Source organism: Brassica napus, chromosome C7, assembly GCF_020379485.1.
Source record: "Brassica napus cultivar Da-Ae chromosome C7, Da-Ae, whole genome shotgun sequence".
NCBI lineage: Eukaryota > Viridiplantae > Streptophyta > Magnoliopsida > Brassicales > Brassicaceae > Brassica > Brassica napus.
Genome location: NC_063450.1, coordinates 44,268,876 through 44,291,912, shown reverse-complemented (window position 1 = coordinate 44,291,912; position 23,037 = coordinate 44,268,876). Strand labels below are relative to the sequence as shown.

Below are 23,037 nucleotides of genomic sequence, written 5' to 3'. Positions count from 1 at the left end.
ATTGTATGCAAATAAATCATCTTATGTTGACATTCCTTATTGGTTTCATTATGTTCCAGACATGGTATAATCGATTGAGATTCATTATTATCAGGACCTTTAATACTTTGCAGCTTGGCGTCCCAAGCTAAATTGTTTGGTACCTGTACCTTAGAGCCGGCCGGTCTTATCTCCATGTTTGGGATGGTTTCCTTAGTAACCTCGGATTTGGATTTTGATTATCATTCTCTGCACCTTTCTTTTATTTCCGAGGATTCTTATCTTTTGGAACCTATTGGTCTACCGCGTTTCATACATTGTCTAGACTCTGTAGCAACTTGACTATGTCTCTTCTTGGACATCAAATTCGTTGGTGCTTTACAAGCTGTTTTATATATGACTTAGTCATTCTTTTTCGGGTCAGCAAATGTGTTTGGCATTTGATTAGCTAGCTTTGTAAATGTATAATCTTTGGAAGTCTATTTTACATTCTTTAGTCTGAGGATATTACCAAAACATTGATGGTTGATTTCATTCTATTTCTTTTACCATTCTTTTACCATCTTTATTATTTTTCTCCTCATAGTCTTAAAATAATCCGTGTACCTGGCCTCAAATATAATCACCCATAGTTGGCTCAAAGTACTTTATTATTGTGGGAGAATCATATCCAACATATATCCTCATCCTCCTTTTGAGGTCTCATCTTAGTTCTCTGTGGTGGAGAAATTAGTACATAGACAGCACATCCAAATATCTTATGATGGGGTATGTCTGGCTCTTGACCCGTTAATAATTGTGATAGGGGATATCTATGCTCACTAAATGGCCTGATGCGTATTAACTTAGGTGTATGTAAATTTCGTGTGGCCCAAGCTGTGAATGAGAGTTTTGACCTCATAAGTTATGGTCTATCAATCAGCTATTTGCGTTTTAAAAGATTTCGGCCAAGCCGTTCTTGGTATGGACATGTATCATGGAATTGTCCACACTTACCTCCATGGACATACCATAATCATTTAAATGCTTGAGACATGTATTTACCAGTTTATTATTTACTTAGTCTATTTGACTGGTGATGGCCTATCAATGAGTTTCCCTTCTGTACATGCTACACACATGAGATTCTTTGGGATAACTCTTTCTTCTTTTCAATGTGTGTCCATTTGTATATCAATTTCGCATTATGTTTGAACCAGGATGGCCAATACGGTTATGCCATAAAGTAAATATTTTTCGCAGGCATTTAGCCTATATCATCCTGATCTTGACATAGTAAAAACCAGTAAAAAATGCATGTATAGTCTCGACCATTTTTCTATGGTCTTGGGCAAATTTTATGTATCTAAAAGGAAATTTTTTTTCCTTTGCCCATTGTTTCAATATGGAAACCACTCTTATATCTTTTGAACTCAATGGACTTCTATGAGTGAATATAAATCATTAGATCTCTTCAGTCTGGCCGTAGCCTATCATGAGAATGGCTATACCCGCAACTATATTTCTTATAAACTTATATATTTGAAAAATCATTCATTCCTTTTATCAAGTTCAGAGCAAACAAAGCAATAAAATAATTTCAAAGTGATAATACAAAGCAAGTATAAAAGCCAAACAAACACAAAAGTCGAAATCATCATTATTCTTTTAGGCAATCAGAAGTTTCATATTCCGTAGGATCATCTCTTTCATGATCAAAAATCATCTTTACCATTTTATATACCAAGTGGGCTTCAGGATTCTTCCCTTTCAGGCTCTCTTGATAGAGGTCACAAAGATGTTTGGGAGTCCTACATATCTTAGCCCAATGGTTCCCCATTCCACATCTATGGTACACTGATTTGGTCGAGCTTTGTGGTTTAAAGGATATACCACGGTCTCTGCCTCAACCATGGCTCAAATTAGGGTTGATACCGAGGGCCTTTGCCATAGTGGTTCCCACGGCCAAAGGTATAATAGTGGCCATGGCCACGTCCTTTCTACCCTCCACGGTCATGTCCGTGTGGTCTATCATCCTGGACGTGGTTTGATTCTTTGGATTCTTTCGTTTCCTTTGCGGCCTTATTGGCTTCAGGTAATGGGGTTGATCCAGGAGGTCTCAATTCATTGTTTCTTATTAGCTAGCAATAGACTCATCCACGGACTTGTAGTCCTTGATTCTGAGATTCCTCCATAGCTTTTGGTAATAACACCTTTCTTTGGTGATCATATCTCGATTCGAATTCTGTCCAAAGGTCTAGAGGATTCTCAATTGTCAAGTACTGATCTTTGAGACTCTCAATAAGATGATGGCGAATAATTAATATTGCCATGTATCAATCTTTCTCATTGGCATTATTGCCTTCTATGATACATTCACCAAGTCTTTCTGACTTTAGGATAATCTTTGTATCCAATGCCCACTGTAAATAATTATCTCCTGAGAGATTTAGGGCATCAAAATCTAGGTTGATTTTCGACATCTCAAATCATATATCACTCAATATTTAGGTATAATTTTCATGCGGCCTTACTCTTAAAAACAATCAATTTGGATTTCAATCTTGTGAGAACCATGAAAATATCAATCTTAAAGGCATTTAATCAATCAGTCAATTTCTAGCAAGTCTCAGCAGTACTATTTCTATGTGCTCATAATATTATGGTACGTGCCAGATCGGATCGTTGGGTCGCGAAAAGTAGTTGGGATCGTCAGTCGGATCGTCTATCGGATGCGCTATCGGGATCGCCTGGTCGTCGGTACGTCAGGATTCGAACAGACCATCTAGTCGGGTACTTATCGGATCGTCGGATCGACTGAGGTTCTATCGGGTCGTCGGATTGACTGGTCGTATCGGATGGCTTTATTGGATGAGAGGGTAACCGCCGAGAGAGAAAGAAAAATTAGGGTTTATGATGATCAAGGTTTCAAAACGAGAAAGAAAAGGAAAATAGGGTTTCTGGTCGATTTTAGAACTTAGGGAATTAGGGAGCTTCGTGTTGATAACGTGTTGTGAAAGTAATGGAAAAGTCTCTTTTTATTCATAACATAGAGGTTGCTTATATAGGAGATTACACCGTCATAGATAAATGGAAATATTACAAATCATAGTCTCTTGGTTATGAACCATCCACAATCTGGTTCATAACAATTCTGTCATTTTTTTTAACACAATAATTCCGTCATCTTGTTTTCTATAATTTGGAGAAAAAAAGATGGATGCTTCTAATAACTAGCCTTCGTTTTTCGGTAATGCCTCGGTCCAAGCCCATTTACTGCATAGTGAAAGCCAGAGTCATAATCTTACGCATGATAGCGTATAAGAGCATTTTTAATATAAAACTCCATTTTTACCTTTAAAATAGAGTAAAAATGAAAATGAAGTAAAATTGTTCTAAATCTACTCCATTTTCTATTCTATAATGGAGTGATAAACAAAAAAAATATATTATTTCATTTATAGAGTAAATTTCATTATGCAGTGAAATATGAAATTGGGTTGAAGCATTTTTTACTCTATATTTATTTTTATTCTATTTTAGAGAAAAAAATGGAGTATGAATGGAGATAAACTAAGAGTGGCTAACTAAAGCTTTCTTCCTTAATCTTCTACCAAATCAGTAAAATCAATTATTTGAAAAAGCAAAAACTTTTTGAAAACGATTGCCACCGATTAAAAGCCAGTTAAGTTATAGTTTTCGGTTTCCCATTGTAGTTGACAAAACTCGCAGCCTAATGATTCTCAACACACTCGCAGCCTAATTAGTGGAAAATACGAAATGAATACAGAAAAGCGCCAGCGAATACGCACTTTCTAGCTTCTCTCTATTTCCTCTTCATCTCTTCTCTTCTCAAAGCTATCTCCAATGGCGTTTCCAGTAAATCTAATCCTCACCCTTATCTTCTTCTTCCTCTCTCTCCTCCACCTCTTTCTAGCTGCCTTCACTCCACCCGACAACTACCTCCTTAACTGCGGCGCCAACATCAACGCCTCCTTCTTCTCCACCCGCTCCTTCCTCGGCGACTCCTCAAAACAAGCCTCAACCTTTCTCTCCGCCGATCGATCCATCTCCCTCTCCGACCAAAACCCACCTCCGGATTCTCCCCTCTTATACCACACAGCCCGCATCTTCCCCGGCGGATCATCTTCACCCCCATCTCCCGCCTACAGACTCCACCTCACCAGCAACAGCACTCACTTCATCCGCCTCCACTTCGCCCCCTTCAAAGCTTCAACCTTTGACTTAAATTCAGCGAAATTCTCCGTCTTGGTTAATGGGTTCTCCGTCTTGAACAGCTTCGGCGCTAACTCCGTCGTAGTCAAAGAGTTCATACTCAAAATCGATTCCCCTGTTCTCGAGATTTCGTTTCTCCCCTCGAAAGCATCCACTTTTGGATTCGTCAGCGCGTTAGAAGTCTTCTCAGCTCCCAAAGATTACATAATCGATCAAGGCACTAAGCGCGTAGTCCCCAACTCCGCTCAAATCTTCAGCAACTTATCGTCCCAAGTTCTCGAGACGGTGCACAGAATCAACGTCGGCGGTTTGAAGCTAACTCCGTTCAACGACTCGCTCTGGAGGACGTGGCTCGTCGACGACGGCTACCTTCTCCTTAAAGGAGCTGCGAAGCGCGCGTGGACCACTCACTCTCCGAATTACCAGAGCGGCGGCGCGACGAGGGAGATTGCTCCTGACAATGTTTACATGACAGCGCAGGAGATGAACCGTGATAGCCAGGAGCTGCAGGCGAGGTTTAACATCAGCTGGGAGTTCCCCGTTGGTTCGAAACGAGTTCTTCATTTGGTTCGTTTGCATTTTTGTGACATCGTTAGCTCGTCGCTTAACCAGCTCTACTTCAATGTCTTTATCAATGATTATCTCGCGTATAGAGATGTTGATCTCTCCGCGTTGAACTTCCATGTGCTTGCTTCTCCTTTGTATATTGACTTTGTTGCTGAGTCTGATCGTGATGGGATGGTGAGGATAAGCGTTGGACCGTCTGATCTCAGCAATCCTGCGAGGGCTAATGCTATACTGAACGGAGTGGAGATCATGAGGATTGTGAATCCCGTGGGTTCCAAAGTGGGGTATGGGAAGAAGCACGTGGTGTGGATCGTTGCCGGCTCGGTGTTGGGGAGTCTTGTGTTCTTGTCTCTCCTCGTCTTGTTGGGTTTGTGCTTATGCAGGCCCAAGAAGAATAGAACCAAGAGGTCAGAGAGCACCGGGTGGACGCCTTTGAGGAGGTTCAGAAACAGCTCCATCAGTAGAACGACCGAAGGAACTGTGAGCTCCAACGGCTACCAAACTCTGAGAATCTCTTTCGCTGAGATACAGTCAGGAACCAATAACTTCGACAAGAGTTTAGTGATCGGAGTTGGAGGATTCGGGATGGTCTTTAAAGGCTCTCTCAAGGACAACACCAAAGTAGCGGTCAAGAGAGGCGTCCCCGGTTCGAGACAAGGCTTACCAGAGTTTCTCTCGGAGATAACCATTCTCTCCAAGATCCGTCATCGGCATCTCGTTTCACTCGTTGGATACTGCGAAGAGCAGTCTGAGATGATCCTTGTTTATGAGTACATGGACAAAGGACCGCTCAAGAGCCACTTATACGGTTCCACCAACCCTCCTTTGTCTTGGAAGCAACGGCTTGAGGTCTGCATTGGTGCAGCAAGAGGTCTTCATTACCTTCACACCGGTTCTTCGCAAGGAATCATCCACCGTGATATAAAGTCCACTAATATCTTGCTAGACAATAATTACGTAGCCAAAGTTGCGGACTTTGGACTGTCGAGATCCGGTCCTTGTCTTGACGAGACTCATGTCAGCACAGGGGTTAAAGGAAGCTTTGGTTATCTTGATCCTGAGTACTTTAGGAGACAGCAGCTCACTGATAAGTCCGATGTTTATTCGTTTGGAGTTGTTTTGTTCGAAGTTCTCTGCGCTAGACCAGCCGTTGATCCGTTGCTTGTAAGGGAGCAAGTGAACTTAGCAGAGTGGGCTATTGCGTGGCAGAAGAAAGGAATGCTAGATCAAATCGTTGATCCGAACATCGCTGATCAGATCAAACCGTGCTCGTTGAAGAAGTTTGCGGAAACCGCGGAGAAATGCTGTGCGGATTACGGTGTGGATAGACCGACTATAGGTGATGTTCTGTGGAACTTGGAACATGTGCTTCAGCTTCAAGAATCAGGACCATTGGCTGAGCCTGGAGAAGCTTGTGGAGATGTCAATGGCTCGGGGGCGGCAAGGCAGGGTCCGTCTAGTGACTCGAACGCAGAGAGGGACAGTGGAGATGGGACTTCGGGTATAATTGATAGCAGCCAAGTGTTCTCTCAGCTCATGAACAACGCTGGCAGATAATAAACAAGTCACTGCTTTATAGAGAGTGTTTATAGTCAAATACATAAACCGGGAAAACCAAAGTGGTGTACCGGTATATCTCAGATTTGGTTTGTGTGCGGTATAATTCGGTTTGTATAACGTGTAGAGTGCCTAGTGTTGAGTTGAATGTATTCTTCAATTTTGTGTAACTTTTTGTAATACGGATGAAGCAAAACTGGGAATAAACATCATATTGCTTGTGTTTTTTCTTGGTTTAGATTTTTGGTTAGTGGATCTTAAACCGGTATACGGTTGAGAAATTATAAACCGGAATCTGAAATGTTGTAGATAAACAGTACAGCCCTTGGGTCTCTCTCGAGAGAGAGCTGAAGAAGAGCACCACTATCAAATGGCGTCTCTGCGCGTGTTCTCCACGACGAGCCATCAACCTCCGCTTCTTCCATCGTCACTCTCTTTAAATCCCCTATCAACCTCACCACGATTCGTAAAAAGCCCTAGCAGCAGACGGAGACCAATCCGATCCGTTCTCCAATTCAATCGCAAACCCCAGCTCGCCGGAGAAACGCCGCGCATCGTCGTCATAACCTCCGGAAAAGGCGGCGTCGGAAAGACAACCACCACCGCGAACGTCGGACTCTCCCTCGCGCGCTACGGCTTCTCCGTCGTCGCAATCGACGCGGACCTCGGCCTCCGCAACCTCGATCTACTCCTAGGGCTAGAGAATCGCGTCAACTACACCGTCGTCGAGGTCCTCAACGGAGACTGCCGCCTCGACCAGGCTCTCGTGCGCGACAAGCGCTGGTCAAACTTCGAACTGCTCTGCATCTCGAAACCTAGGTCGAAGCTCCCGATGGGATTCGGCGGGAAAGCGCTCGAGTGGCTCGTCGACGCCCTAAAAACGAGGCCGGAAGGCTCGCCGGACTTCATCATCATCGATTGCCCCGCCGGAATCGACGCCGGGTTCATAACCGCCATCACTCCGGCGAACGAGGCGGTTCTTGTGACGACTCCTGATATTACGGCGCTTAGGGACGCGGACAGGGTCACGGGGCTGCTTGAGTGCGACGGGATTAGGGATATAAAGATGATTGTGAATAGAGTGAGGACTGATATGATCAGAGGGGAAGATATGATGTCTGTGTTGGATGTGCAGGAGATGCTTGGTTTGTCGCTGCTCGGCGCGATTCCTGAAGACTCTGAGGTGATCAGGAGCACCAACCGCGGGTTTCCTCTTGTTCTGAATAAGCCTCCGACGCTTGCGGGGTTGGCGTTTGAGCAGGCGGCGTGGAGGCTCGTGGAGCAAGATAGTATGAAGGCTGTTATGGTGGAGGAGGAGCCTAAGAAACGTGGCTTCTTCTCTTTCTTTGGTGGTTGAGTGGAACTGAAAGTGAAACTGAACTGAACTTCCTCGGGTATGTCTGCATCAAAAGCTTTTGTACAGGAACTAGATTTTTTTTTTGAAGGTTTGTCTTGTTTTGTCTGAGAATTAAGATTCGTTCCTGGGACAATTCGAGTTCTACTGTTAGTTTGTTGCTGAGTTCAAGCTTTGATTCTATGGCTTATCTTTTCTTGATGTTCTGTATCTCTTTATGTAAAACTGAGATTTTCCAATATATCTCGAGTTCTCATGTCAATTGAGCTATGAGAACTAAATAGGTTAGCTGATCTGATCTGAAATTTTCACCACTATGCTAATGCATTAGCTCATTTGGTTTGAGTAGTAGTTCTACAATTTTTGTTTGGGTGTTAACTTTGATCGTAAGGTATCCATTAAGTTCTTGAAATTGAAATGCTAGTGCAAAACTGAAGCTCTAGCTACTGCGATTGTCCTATAGTGTGCAGATATTCCTTGCGGGAATTACATTATAAATGGTGATTCTGCTGATTTGCAATGGATCCAGATTCTTTTTATTTAACATCTAGTCTTACTCTGCTTTCGATGTCTTTGGTCTCTTTAGAGTTTTATCTGTCGAACTGAACCAAAGTGAATAGAACTGCTGATCATATTTTATGATGCTGCTGATATAATGATAAACCCTCAAAAAATTTTATTTATTGAAACAAATACAGTATTTTCATAACCGCTTTCACTGGTTTACTGCTGGTTCACACATGCTCATTAGAACCATAGCAACCAACAGTTACGTTACTAGGTTTCCTCACTTGTGTCAGAGACACTGACAACAAAACTAAAACTTGGATACCACGTATCAATTAAACCAGGGGTTATGAAAACTGTTTATGTTTTTTAAGCCGAATCCTTCTCTTGAATTTTTCCATTCCCAGCTTCTAGATCATTACTCTGACTGCTGTCGGAGTCTGTGAATTTCAAGAAATTCTCGATGTTCTCTGAGCTTACGTTTCTTAGCTGGTCGAGCCACCGGTGGTGGCTAGTCTGTTTGCGTCTCGGGCGGTTGCTGATGGCTATGGCGTAGTCATTAGGGAAAAGATCGCGGAGGACAAAGACATGGATGATGGTAGTCACTAGCAGTGCCGAAACGACTAGTGTCGCTATGGCACAGAGGATCACACACATGACTTGAGTCATAGTGCTCCTCACTACTGTTGCGTACCTAATGGTTGCAATTGCAGCTCCGGTCATTGGAAATGTATACGCCCACCAAGACAGTGAAAATCTAAAAAAAAAAAACAATAAAAAGGGTTAAGAGACAGTTTAAACTAACGCATAAACAAAATTTCGAGAACTTACTTGATTCCACGAAAGAAATTAATCCGCACAGCCTATAAAATATTTGCGAAAATTTGTATTAGTAAATGGATATACTTTTCTGAATAAGCAAATACGTATGAGCCAAAATTATATGTGAAACGTACCAAAGAGAAGTAGAGGAAGATGGCGATGAAGTAACAAACTTTGGAACCATAGTCAAAGGAGCCAGTGATCTTAGCCCAAGCCATGGAAGCAACACTTGGGGCCGCAACAAAAAGGAAGAAGACAGGGTGAAGATCTTTAGGCAAAGTCTCGTTGGTCGGTAACCTTTGGTATAGTGTCACGAACAGAACCAAGTAATGAGCCATCCCAACAGCGTAGAAAAACATTGGTCCTTCCCTAAGTCCCATGCTTGCACCAAGCAAGGCCCCCACAAAGTTCCCGACGATTGACAGATGGTTCGTAGGGTTGGCGACCCGGGAGAGCCTGCGTTGACCACCGGACATCCATTGACCGTAAATCTTGAGCTCAAGACAGATGAAAGGAAACATGAGGAGGTACCACAGGAACTGTGGCAGTTCTGTCATTACGGAAGGTGGGACCCCGAGGGCTAAGAAGAGTAATGAAATGAAAGGAGCGAAGAAGAAGTTGATTCTGATGGGATGGTAGTATTCACGGCGTACGGCTTCGAAGTAGAGGATGATTTTGAGGAGGTAAATGATGGCAATGGTAAAGACTAAAGCGACTGAGATGAACCAGAGAGCTTGGTTGATCCATAGGGGTACGTGAAGGAACTTGGTTGGCTCAGCAGTGGCTAGGGTCTTCCACATTATGGCTTGGCTGCTCACTCCAAGGCACATACCGAAGGTTGATATGGGGTAACGCAGAAGAAACGGCCACGTTTGTTCACTTGGTAGAACGATCTCTTCTAGAGGCTGGAACGTCCAAGAAAATAAAAATAATTAGAATATATGTAAGTCATGAATATATAGTCTAATGCAGGCTTGGTCAGGAGCATAATCAAAATAACCGATCGCTTAGAGCACAACAATTTTAGTTGTATGTAGAACATTATGAAAAATTTATATGAAGAATAAGAGCATAAAATTTTATTTGAGTGTAGGGAATTATGAATTCTTTTTTAAAATGTCAGACCGGCACTGGTCTAGTGAAAACAAGTGTAGGTACGTACCCGGAGAGTCTCTAATTCAGGACCTTCCAAGGCATCATAGTAACGGTCCACAGGCATGGCTTCATTAGTATTTATATTCTCCTTAGGCCGGTTTGGTGTCTCCGGTTCAATAGCAGCTGGTTTTCTTGTAAACTGTCTCTCCAGTTTCCCTGACCAAGTCTTGAACGAGGTGTACCTGTGATCCTTAAGCTTATGCATCCCCGGGTTTTGATTTTGAAGTTGACCACTCTGTTGTTGATGTTGCTGATGATGATGATTGTCAGGAGGACGACGATCATCATCATCGTTGCCGCTTCCTATGTAGAGAGATGACACTTTGGCCATCGGCTGAGAGATGAACTTGACTGACTTTCCAGTCGATCCAGTGTTGTTGTTGTCGGAAGACGTTGATGTCGGGTCGGAGATCATGAGAACATTTGGTGAAGTTGGCATTGAAAGTGATGGTTTTCTTTGATGATTGATCTGCATCCATGGTGCAGTCTCTTTGAGATCCTCAATATAGCTACGATGACCTTCCATTGATGATCTTGCTGCTTCTTGACCATTCTATTCACATATATATGCAACGAAATTAGGTCGACTTTAGTTATATAATAACTTCAAAACCTAATGTTTGTGAATGTGGAATGCAATAAATAATATACCAAAGTAGTCGTGGATGCATGATAAGGATGAAAGCGACTGATGAAGCGTGGAAGAGGAAGATTATTATCCTTGTAATTGTCAAAGCCAACCATTTCTTCTGTCGTGGCTGTTCTCAGTAATGTTGGCAGCTCTTCTTCTAATTCTATTTGCACACAATTTGATCTCCCCTCCATTGTTAATAATCTTTTTTAGCAAATATTCCCCTGTAAACAAAACGTCAACTATTACGTTATTTTTTAATCTACAAAAGTAATTTATCTTTTGACTTGACTTGTATCATTGATTCATTCATTAGCCAAAATGATCGAATAGTATAAATCTGATATGATTTTGAAGCATATGCGAGGGAAAACAATAACTATATAGTTCGGGAATATTCTAAATAAAATACTGGCCATGTTCCGTGGAGGAGAAACTTCTCGCCAGTTCTTGGTCACAAGATTTTACCTTTTTTTTCTCTGTTTTTCCTTAATTATTCTCTGTAACATATCTTTCTACCATTATCTAGAAAATGGATCTGGGTTTTAAATTTTCCAAATCACAAGCTGATAAAAAATAGAAACAGTTTTTTTCTATCAAAACAAAAGCATGATCTAACCCACTAAATCTATATACCTAAGTTCTCCACCTATATATATTCTAACCTAAATTCTCCACCTATAGAGACATTCACCTAAAAATCATTATATTTAAAGGCTAGTGGTCTAGCCACTAAGGTGGTTTCTCAGCTGAATGGAATTCAACTACACTTACTCTCGATTCGACATCACGGGCTATAAAAAAACACCATTGTTCTTTGTTTGATCCTAAATGATTCCACTTCAAACTATAAATATGTGTTGGAGGCTCTTGTAAATCCTCATCAAATCAAACAACAATCATAAAAGAGAACAAAGTATAATGTAAAAAGAAGAGAATAATTATCTTTAAAACAAATTCATAAGATTATTAAATTTGTATAGGGTAATCTTTCAAATCTTATTTCAGAAAACTAAATAATTTTAGAACTGTCTTAATGAGTCTACGGATTGTTTACATGGATTTTATTTTCATCGTTATGATCTAAGAAAAACATGGAAATATATGGTAGTAACAAATTTTCTACCAAAGTTGCCCAAAAATACGGTACTAAATGTAAAGAATATGTACTTTATATTATTGAGTAGGAGACTACAGACTAGTATGGGACTATGGAAAGTCTTGATGCACACTCCTATCATTACGATGCATATATTCTCACATTAATCCTGCATATACTCTTACCTAACTTGCATCATCTCTTTTGTATAAGCATTGCTCTTGTCAATAATATCATTCGATTCAATACCTCAATAACTAGGATAGTAGCATGATCATGAGTGATTTTCGTGATTGAGTAATCATAGAATTGATTGAGTGATCACGGTAATTAATTGTAATGATGCTGCTCTCTACCACTAAAGTAGTTTTAACAAACAAAAAAATTCCTGCAAACAACGGAATAAAAAAAAGTGTACATTTTTAAAACTAACGACAGATTTCTAGTCAATTGTGTGGTGACTGGCGAGCTAAGCTGTGTCCATCAAACTTATCGGGTCCACTTGAAATTTATGGTCCGACCGGCCAACAAGGCTTATGGTTATTGTAACAAAAACAGCCAACAGGTAATCAATCGCTGTGAAAAAACGGTTTTCATCCTACATATAACGGACTAACAAACCGATTCCGTCGCATTGGCTACAGCTAATGCGTTAAAAATTAAATGTTAGCTATTGGCATATTGGGGTTTAGTCTCAGTTATTTTTTTCTGGAAGCATTTTGGTTTTATGAAAGAAGAACGATGAGAAAAAGGACAAAACAAGAAAATAACAATTCTAATTAACAAGATTAACAGTTCGTTATCAGAACCCACTACAAGAAAAAGGTTAAATTACATCAGATAAATAGTATCACAAAAAGAACTGATACTTGTTTAAATTACTTATTTAGTAAATGATACAATATATATTATTAAAGTCCACTAATAGTTTTATTCACTTGTTTAACATCATTTTAATAAAACTGATACAAATCTATATTAATTCACATCATTTTAAGTAATTGACACAGTAATGTAGATTCACATCAATTGTTTAACTGATGTTTTTGTAATTTTCTATTAGCATCAATTAAAAAAAGATGCAACATTTACATCAACAAAGAAAGTGACGTTAACTAAAATTATTTTTTTATCTATTGATGTTAATTACAAGTGTCGAGAACTTTTATCACTTGATTTGTGATTTATAGTTTTATATATTTTATTTGTTACTAGTAACAAACATTTCACGTTGAAAATATCCCTAGAATTTCTCCCTCTTCACGTTCTCTATCATGTTTCTCTAACTGCTCAATCATCATTTAAACCCATTTTTATTTTCATGATAAGCTATATTTTTTCTCTCTCACTCTCTCTGTATAAAAAACATGTTCACGGTGAAACATGTGGTTCATCACCTAGCAATACCAAGACGGTGATCTGCCTTTGTCACTTTGACTAAGATAAGTTCACAGTTTTTCTTTTAATTTGGATCTTATAATTGTGTTTGTGCTTCATTGATGTTTTTGAATTATGTATAAATGTACAAACATTAACTTTGATTCTCTTCATATCAGTTCTTTCTGAAAACAAGTTATATTCATTTACGTTAGCAAGTGATAAAAGTAACGATAAGAAGTCATTCTCAAATGGGGAATCTGTGTTTGTTTCAATACGTTTTATTGTAACACAATTATAAAATGATCAATCTTTTATTATTGTTTTGCAGAATCTGAGTTATAGCAGACAAAGAAAAAGATTCATTGAAAGGAGTTTGAGAGAAGCACATATGCAGTTATATAATGTGGCTGATGGAGAATTCTTCACTGAATCTAGTCTATTGAACTGATTCAGCTTCACGCTACCAACGGAAATCCAAGATGAATACAGATAAAGAGAACGAGAAAAAAAAAAGGAAAAAGAAGAATCACAACTGAAGAAATCCTCATGATTAATTTTGTTAACTATTTTTTTTCTTCTGAAAGTTCATCATTTTCTTTTTCCTGTTATTTTGCTTCTCTGTATATTTTTTTTTGTCAGAATTTATTTCGATGGATCAAAGAAATAATGTAAAATGATTTTATTTGATTTATCCATTATTATTATTTATCATCAATTATGTAGAAACGAGAATAATGGTTAAATAATAATTCTAAATGATATAATTAGCTATTAAATCATTTAAAAATCTGAAACTAATTTAGCTTCAGTTATTAATAAATGATATAAATAATTAAAATCAATTGTTTTGATTGATGTCAATACTTACATCATTTTAAGAACTAATGTAAACTTAATATCATTTCTTATAATTGATACTACATATTAGCATCATTTACAGTAATTGATGTAAATAATTTATACTTTTGTATCAGTTATTAATAGATTGATGCAAATTATTTGCATCACCACTTTCAGAGTCATTTATTTAAGTGATGTAAAATGTTTTTACATCATTTATAACTAATAAAAATAAATAAAATAAATGATGTTAAATGATCATTATTTTGTAGTGACCCTAAGTATATTTTCTTTGTTAATTAAGAATCTTAAGTTTTTTGTTGAACATGCATTCAGAATTCTAAGTTGCCTATGCATTTCCGTTAAAAGGATGCATTAAAACAAAAACGTAAGGAGATCTGTCAACGAGCCAAAAAGAGGACGAGAAATAAAATAAACACTAACCTGGCGATTATGAACCCTGCAGCCGTAGTCAGGTCGAGCTTGCTAAATTATGCCTGAAATTCTGGGGAAAATACGAGAAAAAGAGAAATGCTGCTTTGAGATTTGAAATATCTATAGGTCTTTTCTGTTTCTTGTGGACATAACTATGGAGTCTTTTTGTTGGAAAAGAAGCGAAGACTAAAGGAGAGAAATAAAGAAAATGATGAGTTGGTTTGAGCGAAAACAAAACACGTCTTTGTACTATATATATATAGGGAAGATAATATCTATGTGCACGTAAGTACAGTTACGGAAATCTATAGTGAATGTATTTGTTATATGTATAGCTGTAATACAAAGTTTTTAACGTGGCCGTCTTCTTGTTGATTAACTGGTCATGATTCACGTTATTGACAATCTTAAGTATTTTTCTTTATTATTTAGACGCATTATTCAATCTAGCTTTGGTCGTTCGGTAGTGGACCACATTATTACGAAACGAACAAAAAAAATTAAGCAACTTGGAAAATTTTGAAATAAATTTATGCAATTGAGTTAATATCTTATGTAATAAAAACATAAATTTTATTTCTATAAATGATTTTGATTTCCTCATACGAAACCTTAAAATGTTTTGGAAAAGGATCCGGTTGATTCAAAAAACAACATGAGTACGTATAATGGATCTAGAAGATCCATGATACAAATGATAATGTATTCACAATATATATTACCATTGGTGTCATGAATGTTTTATATTATATGATCACAAGATTATCATTAGTATCATGAATTTTCTAAATATTTCTTCAAACCTTTATGGAAATCGAGTGACCAAAACTGTTGTACATTAACGAAAAATTTATGTACTATAAGAATATCTGAATATATATTTGTCAATATTTCCCAAACAATATGAGGGTTTTATGACATTATAAACATACAGTACGTATTTTTAGTTCATATGATATGCAATGGATTTTTTATGTTTGGCAAATTTAGCTTTGTAAAGTTGTACTTTTCTTTTTCATATCCACAAGGTTATATGTTTTTTTTGTGCACCACAAGGTTATATGTTACTAGAATATGTGCATGTGTTTTCACTTTTTTCTTTTAGGTTATGATTTTCATAAGTTCTTAAGTTTTCACGGGTATCATATGGTTTGCTTTGCTACCTCATAATTAGACTTGGCAAATATTAATTCATTTTATATACAAAACTGTTTTTCAGAAATCAAGTACAATAATTGTTGGGTGCATAGTTTTTAAACTGATGATAGAGTGACGCGTACAAATATATGAATCATTGGTTTAAACGGCTAAACCCGACAACCCGACAACTATTATTTTGTAAAATTGCACAAAGACGTATGGAAGAGGAAGATACCAAATTGTTGTATACATACCGTGTTGTTAGGTACAATACTTGGCTGATTAATTTGAAGTAGGATTTTTGCTGTCACCGAACTGTTTTTGTTATATTTATATTTGTCCCAATGATAAGTTCATGATTTAATAATTAAATATTAATACTTTTTGGTTCCAATCTACATGCGCTGTACACGAGTTTTGTCTTTAGAGCGGACAAAACTTATGTTTGACTAACAGCATGTTAATAATGCTAAGATAAAACTCAACGAGTTACAATAATAATAAATCAGTCGCCGGCAAACGTTGCGAAAAAACATATTTTTTACGAGGACAATATTCGTTATAAATTCGTCGTAAACAGGGTTTTACGACGAATTAACTTCAAAATACGTTTCGTTGTAAAACGTCCGTCGTAACGGAGATCTCGTCGTTAACGACTTGTTACGTTTACGATGAAATAAATTCCTCGTAAAGCACAGGGAAATGTTTCGTCGTAAACGAAACGTAAGTTTTCGTGGTAAACTTCGCGTAACTATTTCGATGTAAAGCAGATGTAAATACTTTCGTTGTAAAGAACACGTAAACATTTCGATGTAAAACCCTCGTAAATCTTTCGACGTTAATCACTCGTAAACATTTACGTGAAGTTTACATCGATTCTTATTATTAATATATAATAAATTTGAATTTATTTAATATTCGGAATTTAAAATAATTTAAATTTTTAAACGAAATATGAAAATGAAAAACATATTTTTAAAAAAGCATTTAAAAGTCATACAATAATATTTAAATTCATAATACAAATAGAAATATAAAAAAACTACAAATCCTCGAAGTAGTCGGTGGGGTTGCTCGGCTGTTGACGGGTTGGATCGGACTCTTGGGGATCTCGTACTGGCAACCTAATAGCGGCTCGTCTCTCACTCAACATTCTCTGCATAAGCGGGTTTCCCATGGCTATCACGTATAGCAAATTCTCAAGAGAGTCTAAACGAACCTCCTGGCTATCCATTCGAGCTTTCATCTGAGAAGTCTCTTCATCCCGTCTCGAAGTGTATGACGAAGATGCCCTTGCAACTTCGTTAACATAACCTATACCGACTATCCATCCCTTCTTTTTAGGAGCCACCTATAAAATTAAAACATATATTAATATAGTTAATTATGTTAAAATATTAAAAATAATGTAAACAAAAATTTTAAGTTGTACCTCTTCGAAGATTCTGTCGGCCTCTTCGGTGGACAATGTGACGGGTAATCCATCGGAAGACTCCTGAGTTAGTTGTGTCTCCCGTTCTTCAATCCGAGCAGCCACTGCTTGGAAGAGTTTCTCAGATGCAAGATCCACAAAAACTCCGTCGGATGTGGCGTGAGTCATCTTGAATAGGTCAGACAGAGATGGTAAGACTCCCGTCTTCTCGAACTACAAAAAAAATAAATAAATTAAATATTAAAAATTATATTAATTGAATATTTTAAAATATATATTTAAAACAAAACTTACAGCTTCTAGACGGATTCCTGCATGAGGTTTTTGTCCGGTTCTGTGAAGCATGGGCAAATGACCATCTTTATCCTTCGTCCTTCGAGAAGCCGAGCACGAATTGGTCTTTTTGATCGAAGAGGAGTTCTCCCAATAGGCGATGAGGCCATCCCACACATCCTTCGTGAGATCAGTGGGCTTTCTCTCATACCCGTAGATCTCCCACTTGTTCTTCCAATCGGAGACTGTGTTGCAGAGGCGGATCTTTGCCTTTGCATCGAATTCCGCCTTCACCCTCTCGGTGATTCCCAAAGACCAATGCCACTTTTGCTGAAACACAAAAATTTTGAAAAAATTACAATTAATAATAAATATTAAAATATATATATATATATTTAAAAGTGAAAATTTAATTAAATTTAAAAATCTTACCGCAAAACATTTAAACCAAGTGATCTTAATGTGATTTGGTGTCTTGCTCCAGTTTGGATATGCCCCGTCGTAGAAACCCTTAATCGTCGCTGAAACGCTCCGGCTAACACGGTTGTTAGCCCCAAACCTAAAAAAAAAAATTTAACCGTTAGAAAATAAAAATAATTTTAATTTTAATGTAATAAAAATTTATAACTTACCAATAAGTTCCTCGGGGTCTATCGGGGTCTAGAACATCCAAACCCTCCCGTCCAGGCTGGGCAAGCAAATCCTCCACCGTATATCTCGCGAATGGAGCGTATGAAGGCACACGCAAATCCGGATGAACTGCACCTTCTGGGACAGGCTGAGGTGCAGCCACTGAAGGAGGAGGTGGAGGCATCTGCGGTGGAAGAGGAGGACTCGAAGAAACTCTCTGAGAAGTCTGAGAGTCTGGAACTGCATCGGAAGACGATGGACCGGAAGAAGATGTACCGGAACCATCGCCAAACAACTGGGCATAAGTAGGTGCTGCTGGTTTCCTCCTAAGAGCCATCTAAAAAAATTAAAATAAATTTAATCAATTACGACGTAATTAAAAAATTATTCTGTTACCTAACTAATCACCTAAACTATATTCCGTCACCTAACTAATCACCTAAATTAATTACCTAACTAATCACCTAAACTAATTACCTAACTAATTAATCACTTAAACTAACTTTAAAAAAAATAGAAGAGAAAAGGGAGTGTATCTTAGAGGGAGAGCAAAGGAGTTTGGGAGGAATGAACGAGGCAGCCTCGCTCTCGGCGTCTTAATATATAGAAAATATTTCTTCGTAAACGAGACGTAATATTACGACGAAGTTACCAGACCCGCGTTTTTTCATTTACGACAAAGTTACCAGGCCCGCGTTTTTCTATTTACGATAAAATTACATCAAATCGATTTACCAGTCTTTTCCGTTTACGACGAAGATATCCAGCCCGTCTTTTTCCATTTACGACGAAAATACGTCGAATCGATTTACCAGGCTTTTCCGTTTACGACGAAGTTACCAGGCCCGTCTTTTTCCATTTACGACGAAATTACGTGGAATCGATTTAACCATTTACGACGAAGTTACCATGCCCGTGTAATTTTTACAACGATTTTACAACGCTTAACCCTAAACACCGAGAATGAAATCCCTAAACCCCAAAGTCACATATCATCTAACATCATATCTTCTTCTCTACTACTTCTTGCTCTTTCTCCAACTTAAACTCTAAAACCCTAAAACTCCAAATAAATTTTTAAAAACTAAAGAAATACATATTATATAAAACAATATTTGTTACACATACATTAAGATGGTAAAAAAACAATATTTCTTTAAACATACGTTACAATAGAGAAATACAACATTTGTTACATATATTACATCACTCTAAATCGTTTTCGTTCTCACCAATATTACATCACTCTAAATCGTTTTCGTTCTCATCACTATAATTACAATCATCATCGTCGCTTCTCTCGAACACATCTTCACGTGCTTCATCTGTCGCATCTTCGGGAATATCTTCATATTGAAAGTTTTGCGAGTCGATCGAAAGGATTTCATCAGTTGGTTGTTCTGGTAGCTCAACTTCATTGATAGCGTCTTCTTCTTGCAAGGGCGGTTCTTCTCCAGCGACAATACGTCCACGAGGTGTAATTTTGATAGCAGCTAACCAGTTTATCCCGGAAGTTCGAAGCCGAGGATAAGGAAGGAAGCTAACTTGCTCGGCTTGTGAAGCTAAAATGAAAGGCTCAAATTTGTTGTATCTTCTCCCAAAATTGACATCCACAACACCAAATTTGTTATACCGAATCCCTCGGTTCACAACAGGATCGAACAATTCACATTTGAAGATGACGCATTTTAGATTCAATAACCCCAGAAATTCCACTTCAATAATCTCCTGCAAGATCCCGTAAAAGTATGTTTCACCTTTCACACATATTCCGTAGTTACTCGTTGTCCGATGTATCCCATACTCGTATGTTTGAAAGGTAAAACCTCGTGTGAAATACATAGGTGATGTGGTGACCTTTGCAACCGGACCTTGAACCAATTCGTGAAACCATACGGGATAATAAGGATCGTCATAATCAACCTGCAAAAATCAGATATTCTTAATTAATATTGAAGTATCAAAACACTTACTTAATTAATCAATGTATGTGATATATTACGTACCTGTGATTTTAACCACTTGGCAAAATGTTTATCTTTACGTGTGTCTACATCAGTTGCAGATATTCCTGGTATTGCTTCTTCAACTTGAGATACAAACATGCTGCAAATTAAACAAATAATCACGTCATACATAATTAACTTCAATTCATATAATTAACATTCACAAAAATATTTACCTTTCAAAGTAACGGGTCACTGCATCCTCGCAGTTGAGCAGAATATAAGTGTGGACACTATGTTTATCCTCTTCACATGACCACCATACTTCTTTCATTTTACCACCAAACCGTCCAATTTCGCAGAAAATGTCAGGAACACTATCAATTGGATATGATGTTGGTACTCCACCATCATCATATCTTCTAGGAACTCTTTTTCTCGTATGAACAGTTGGAACAAAGTAGTATGATGTGAAGTTAGATATTTCGGCTGTCAAACTCCCCGCAACTATTGAACCTTCCACCTTTGCAAGATTTCTTGCTTTCCCCTTCAAATGTTTCATCTGTCGCTCATACGGATACATCCATCCGTTGTGAACAGGTCCACGAAGCAATGCTTCATACGGTAGGTGGGCAACTAGATGCTCCATGACGTCAAAAAAGAAGGAGGAAATATCTTCTCCAGGTTGCACAATATGATCGAAATGTTCTGATGAAGTTGTTCGATGACTTCTTCCTTGAACGTACGTGTGCTAAGATCTCTGAAAAATGCTCCGATGGCTATATATTGCAAAAGTAATCAAATTATTAACATTTCATAACATATGTATATATATTATAAAATTATAATTACCTGCAAGTGCTTCATGGACATTTACTGGAAGGAGCTCGGTAAAAGCAAATGGAAGTAGTCGTTGCATAAACACATGACAATCATGACTCTTCATTCCGGAGAACTTTTGACCTCGTTCAACACATGTTGACAGATTTGAAACATAACCATCAGGAAACTTAACTTCTGATGCAACCCAGTCAAACAAGGTTGTTTTGGCTTCTGATGACAACCGGAAGATGGGAACATGAACGTTTCCATTGCTCTTGATATGTAACTCACTTCTTGAGCAAATATCAGGTAAGTCCATCCTTGACTTTTTTGTTATCTTTTGTCTTCCCAGAGACGTTAAGTAGTGTATTCATGATGTTCTCAAAAAAGTTCTTCTCAATATGCATGACATCCAGATTGTGGCGTAAGAGAAGATCCTTCCAATAGGGTAACTCCCAAAATATACTCTTCTTATGCTAATTGTGAGAGACACCATACCCATCAGACATAATCAATATCTGCTTCGATCTGCTGGCTGGTGAGATATGGAGGAGGACTGTCTCTGACAATTTTTTTGTGCCGATGGGCAAGTGGAAGAAAGCGACGATGACAATCAAACCAACAACTCTTCCTACCATTCTTCAGTTGAAAAGCATCCGTCGATCCAAGACAATATGGACAAGATAATCTTCCATGTGTTGTCCAGCCAGACAACCTCCCATAAGCAGGGAAATCACTTATCGTCCACAGCAGAACTGCTCGCATCGTAAAATTGTTTTTCAAGGAACAATCGTACGTCCTCACCCCTTGTGACCACAATTGCTTTAGCTCTTCTATCAACGGTTGAAGAAAAACATCAAGATACCGTTTTAGATGCTTCGGCCCAGGGATTAATATGGTCAAAAATAGAAATTTTTGTTCTATGCACATATCCGGCGGTAAATTGTACGGCGTAAAAATGACTGGCCACAAAGAATATTGTCTACCAGACATTCCAAATGGACTAAATCCATCGGTGCATAACCCAAGATAGACATTCCGAATATTTGTAGCAAAATCTACGTGTACCTTATTGAAATGTTTCCACGCTCTTGTGTCTGATGGATGTGCAACCTCACCATCTCTCTGGACATGTTCTGCATGCCACCTCATCGACGCAGCAGTCCTCTCAGATTGATATAATCTTTTCAATTTGTCTGTAATTGGTAGGTACCACATCCTTTGGTACGGTACCATATTCCTCCCACTGCCTTGCGGTTTGAATCGTGGTTTTTTGCAGAATCGACACTCTTCTAACTTGTCATCTTCTTTCCAGTAGATCATGCAGTTGTCGATGCAAACATCAATCATCTCTGAAGGCAACCCAAGACTATAAACCAATTTCTAAATCTCATAATAAGATTCAGCAGACATGTTATCTTCTGGCAAATACTCTCTAAACAACTCCGCCCATGCATCCATGCAATTCTCAGGTAAATTATGATCCGTTTTAATATTCGCCATTCTAGCTGCTAGAGACAATTTAGAGAGACCTTCTCTACAACCAGTGTAGATTGGTTGATTTGCAGCATCTAGCATTTCATAAAACCTTTTTGCATCCAAATTAAGTTCTTCTACATTTCCAGTTCCATCAGCTATTGTTGTAGTTGTTTTTAAAAATGCATCACTTATCATATCTTGAACCCTATCATGATCTACCATCTGCTCCTGATCTTGATGATAATTATATTCATTATGCAAATGATTCGGTTCTTCACTATGATGAGCATCCTCAAAATTATTATTACTACTACTAGCTTCATTTCCCCCATAACCATCTCCATGTTGATACCAAATGTAGTACTGTGGTGTAAATCCTTTGTTTACTAAATGCTTCCATACAGTTTCACTACGTGCAAATTTTGAATTCTTGCATTTCCGACAGGGGCAGAACATCTTACCGCTTTCCTGTGTGATCGGTGTACAGCCCGCCTGGTGCATGAATGTCTTTAGCCCGCTCAGAAATGCGTTCGTCACCCTCCCGCCGGAATCTTTGTGCAAATACATCCAACTCCGTAACTCGTAAATACTACCGCCACCGGTCATTTTTTTCTTAGATTTTTTTTTGAAATTTTTTTTTTTCTGATTTTTTTTTTCTGATTTTTTTTTTCCGTTTGTGTGTTGTGAGGAAGAGAGTTGTGGGAAATGACATATATATAGAGAAATTTTCGAGTTGGGTAGTTGAAATATAACAACGATTTTACAAGGAATGTT

The 23,037-nt window shown here is 38.2% G+C and overlaps 3 protein-coding genes across 3 annotated transcripts; 2 read left to right on the top strand and 1 right to left on the bottom strand.

Moving 5' to 3' along the window:
* Nucleotides 1-3,676: 3,676 nt before the first annotated feature.
* Nucleotides 3,677-6,544, top strand: LOC106436474 (probable receptor-like protein kinase At5g24010). The gene has a single exon (XM_013877439.3). The coding sequence runs from the start codon at nt 3,826-3,828 to the stop codon at nt 6,316-6,318; it is 2,493 nt and encodes an 830-aa protein (XP_013732893.2). The 5' UTR covers nt 3,677-3,825; the 3' UTR covers nt 6,319-6,544.
* An 85-nt stretch (nt 6,545-6,629) lies between these two features.
* LOC106436475 (septum site-determining protein minD homolog, chloroplastic) lies at nt 6,630-7,934 on the top strand. The gene has a single exon (XM_013877440.3). It carries the CDS (start codon nt 6,689-6,691, stop codon nt 7,673-7,675), a length of 987 nt encoding a protein of 328 aa, XP_013732894.1. The 5' UTR covers nt 6,630-6,688; the 3' UTR covers nt 7,676-7,934.
* Nucleotides 7,935-8,325: 391 nt separating this feature from the next.
* On the bottom strand, nt 8,326-14,795 carry LOC106436465 (S-type anion channel SLAH3). Its single transcript, XM_013877428.3, has 6 exons — nt 14,551-14,795; nt 10,808-11,011; nt 10,164-10,709; nt 9,136-9,906; nt 9,011-9,042; nt 8,326-8,936 (listed from the first exon to the last, which is right to left on the bottom strand). The coding sequence occupies exons 2-6, from the start codon at nt 10,979-10,981 to the stop codon at nt 8,549-8,551; spliced, it is 1,911 nt and encodes a 636-aa protein (XP_013732882.2). The 5' UTR covers nt 10,982-11,011; nt 14,551-14,795; the 3' UTR covers nt 8,326-8,548.
* Between the last annotated feature and the right edge of the window lie 8,242 nt (nt 14,796-23,037).

What these genes read in the sequence shown, in the direction of transcription:
- LOC106436474 (XM_013877439.3), top strand. Translation starts at nt 3,826, where the DNA reads ATGGCGTTTCCAGTAAATCTAATCCTCACCCTTATCTTCTTCTTCCTC.
- LOC106436475 (XM_013877440.3), top strand. Translation starts at nt 6,689, where the DNA reads ATGGCGTCTCTGCGCGTGTTCTCCACGACGAGCCATCAACCTCCGCTT.
- LOC106436465 (XM_013877428.3), bottom strand. Translation starts at nt 10,981, where the DNA reads ATGGAGGGGAGATCAAATTGTGTGCAAATAGAATTAGAAGAAGAGCTG. An exon ending in CTGAATTAGAGACTCTCCGG is followed by an intron (nt 9,907 to 10,163) that starts GTACGTACCTAC and finishes TGGACGTTCCAG; the next exon opens with CCTCTAGAAGAGATCGTTCT. An exon ending in AATTTCTTTCGTGGAATCAA is followed by an intron (nt 8,937 to 9,010) that starts GTAAGTTCTCGA and finishes TTTTTTTTTTAG; the next exon opens with ATTTTCACTGTCTTGGTGGG.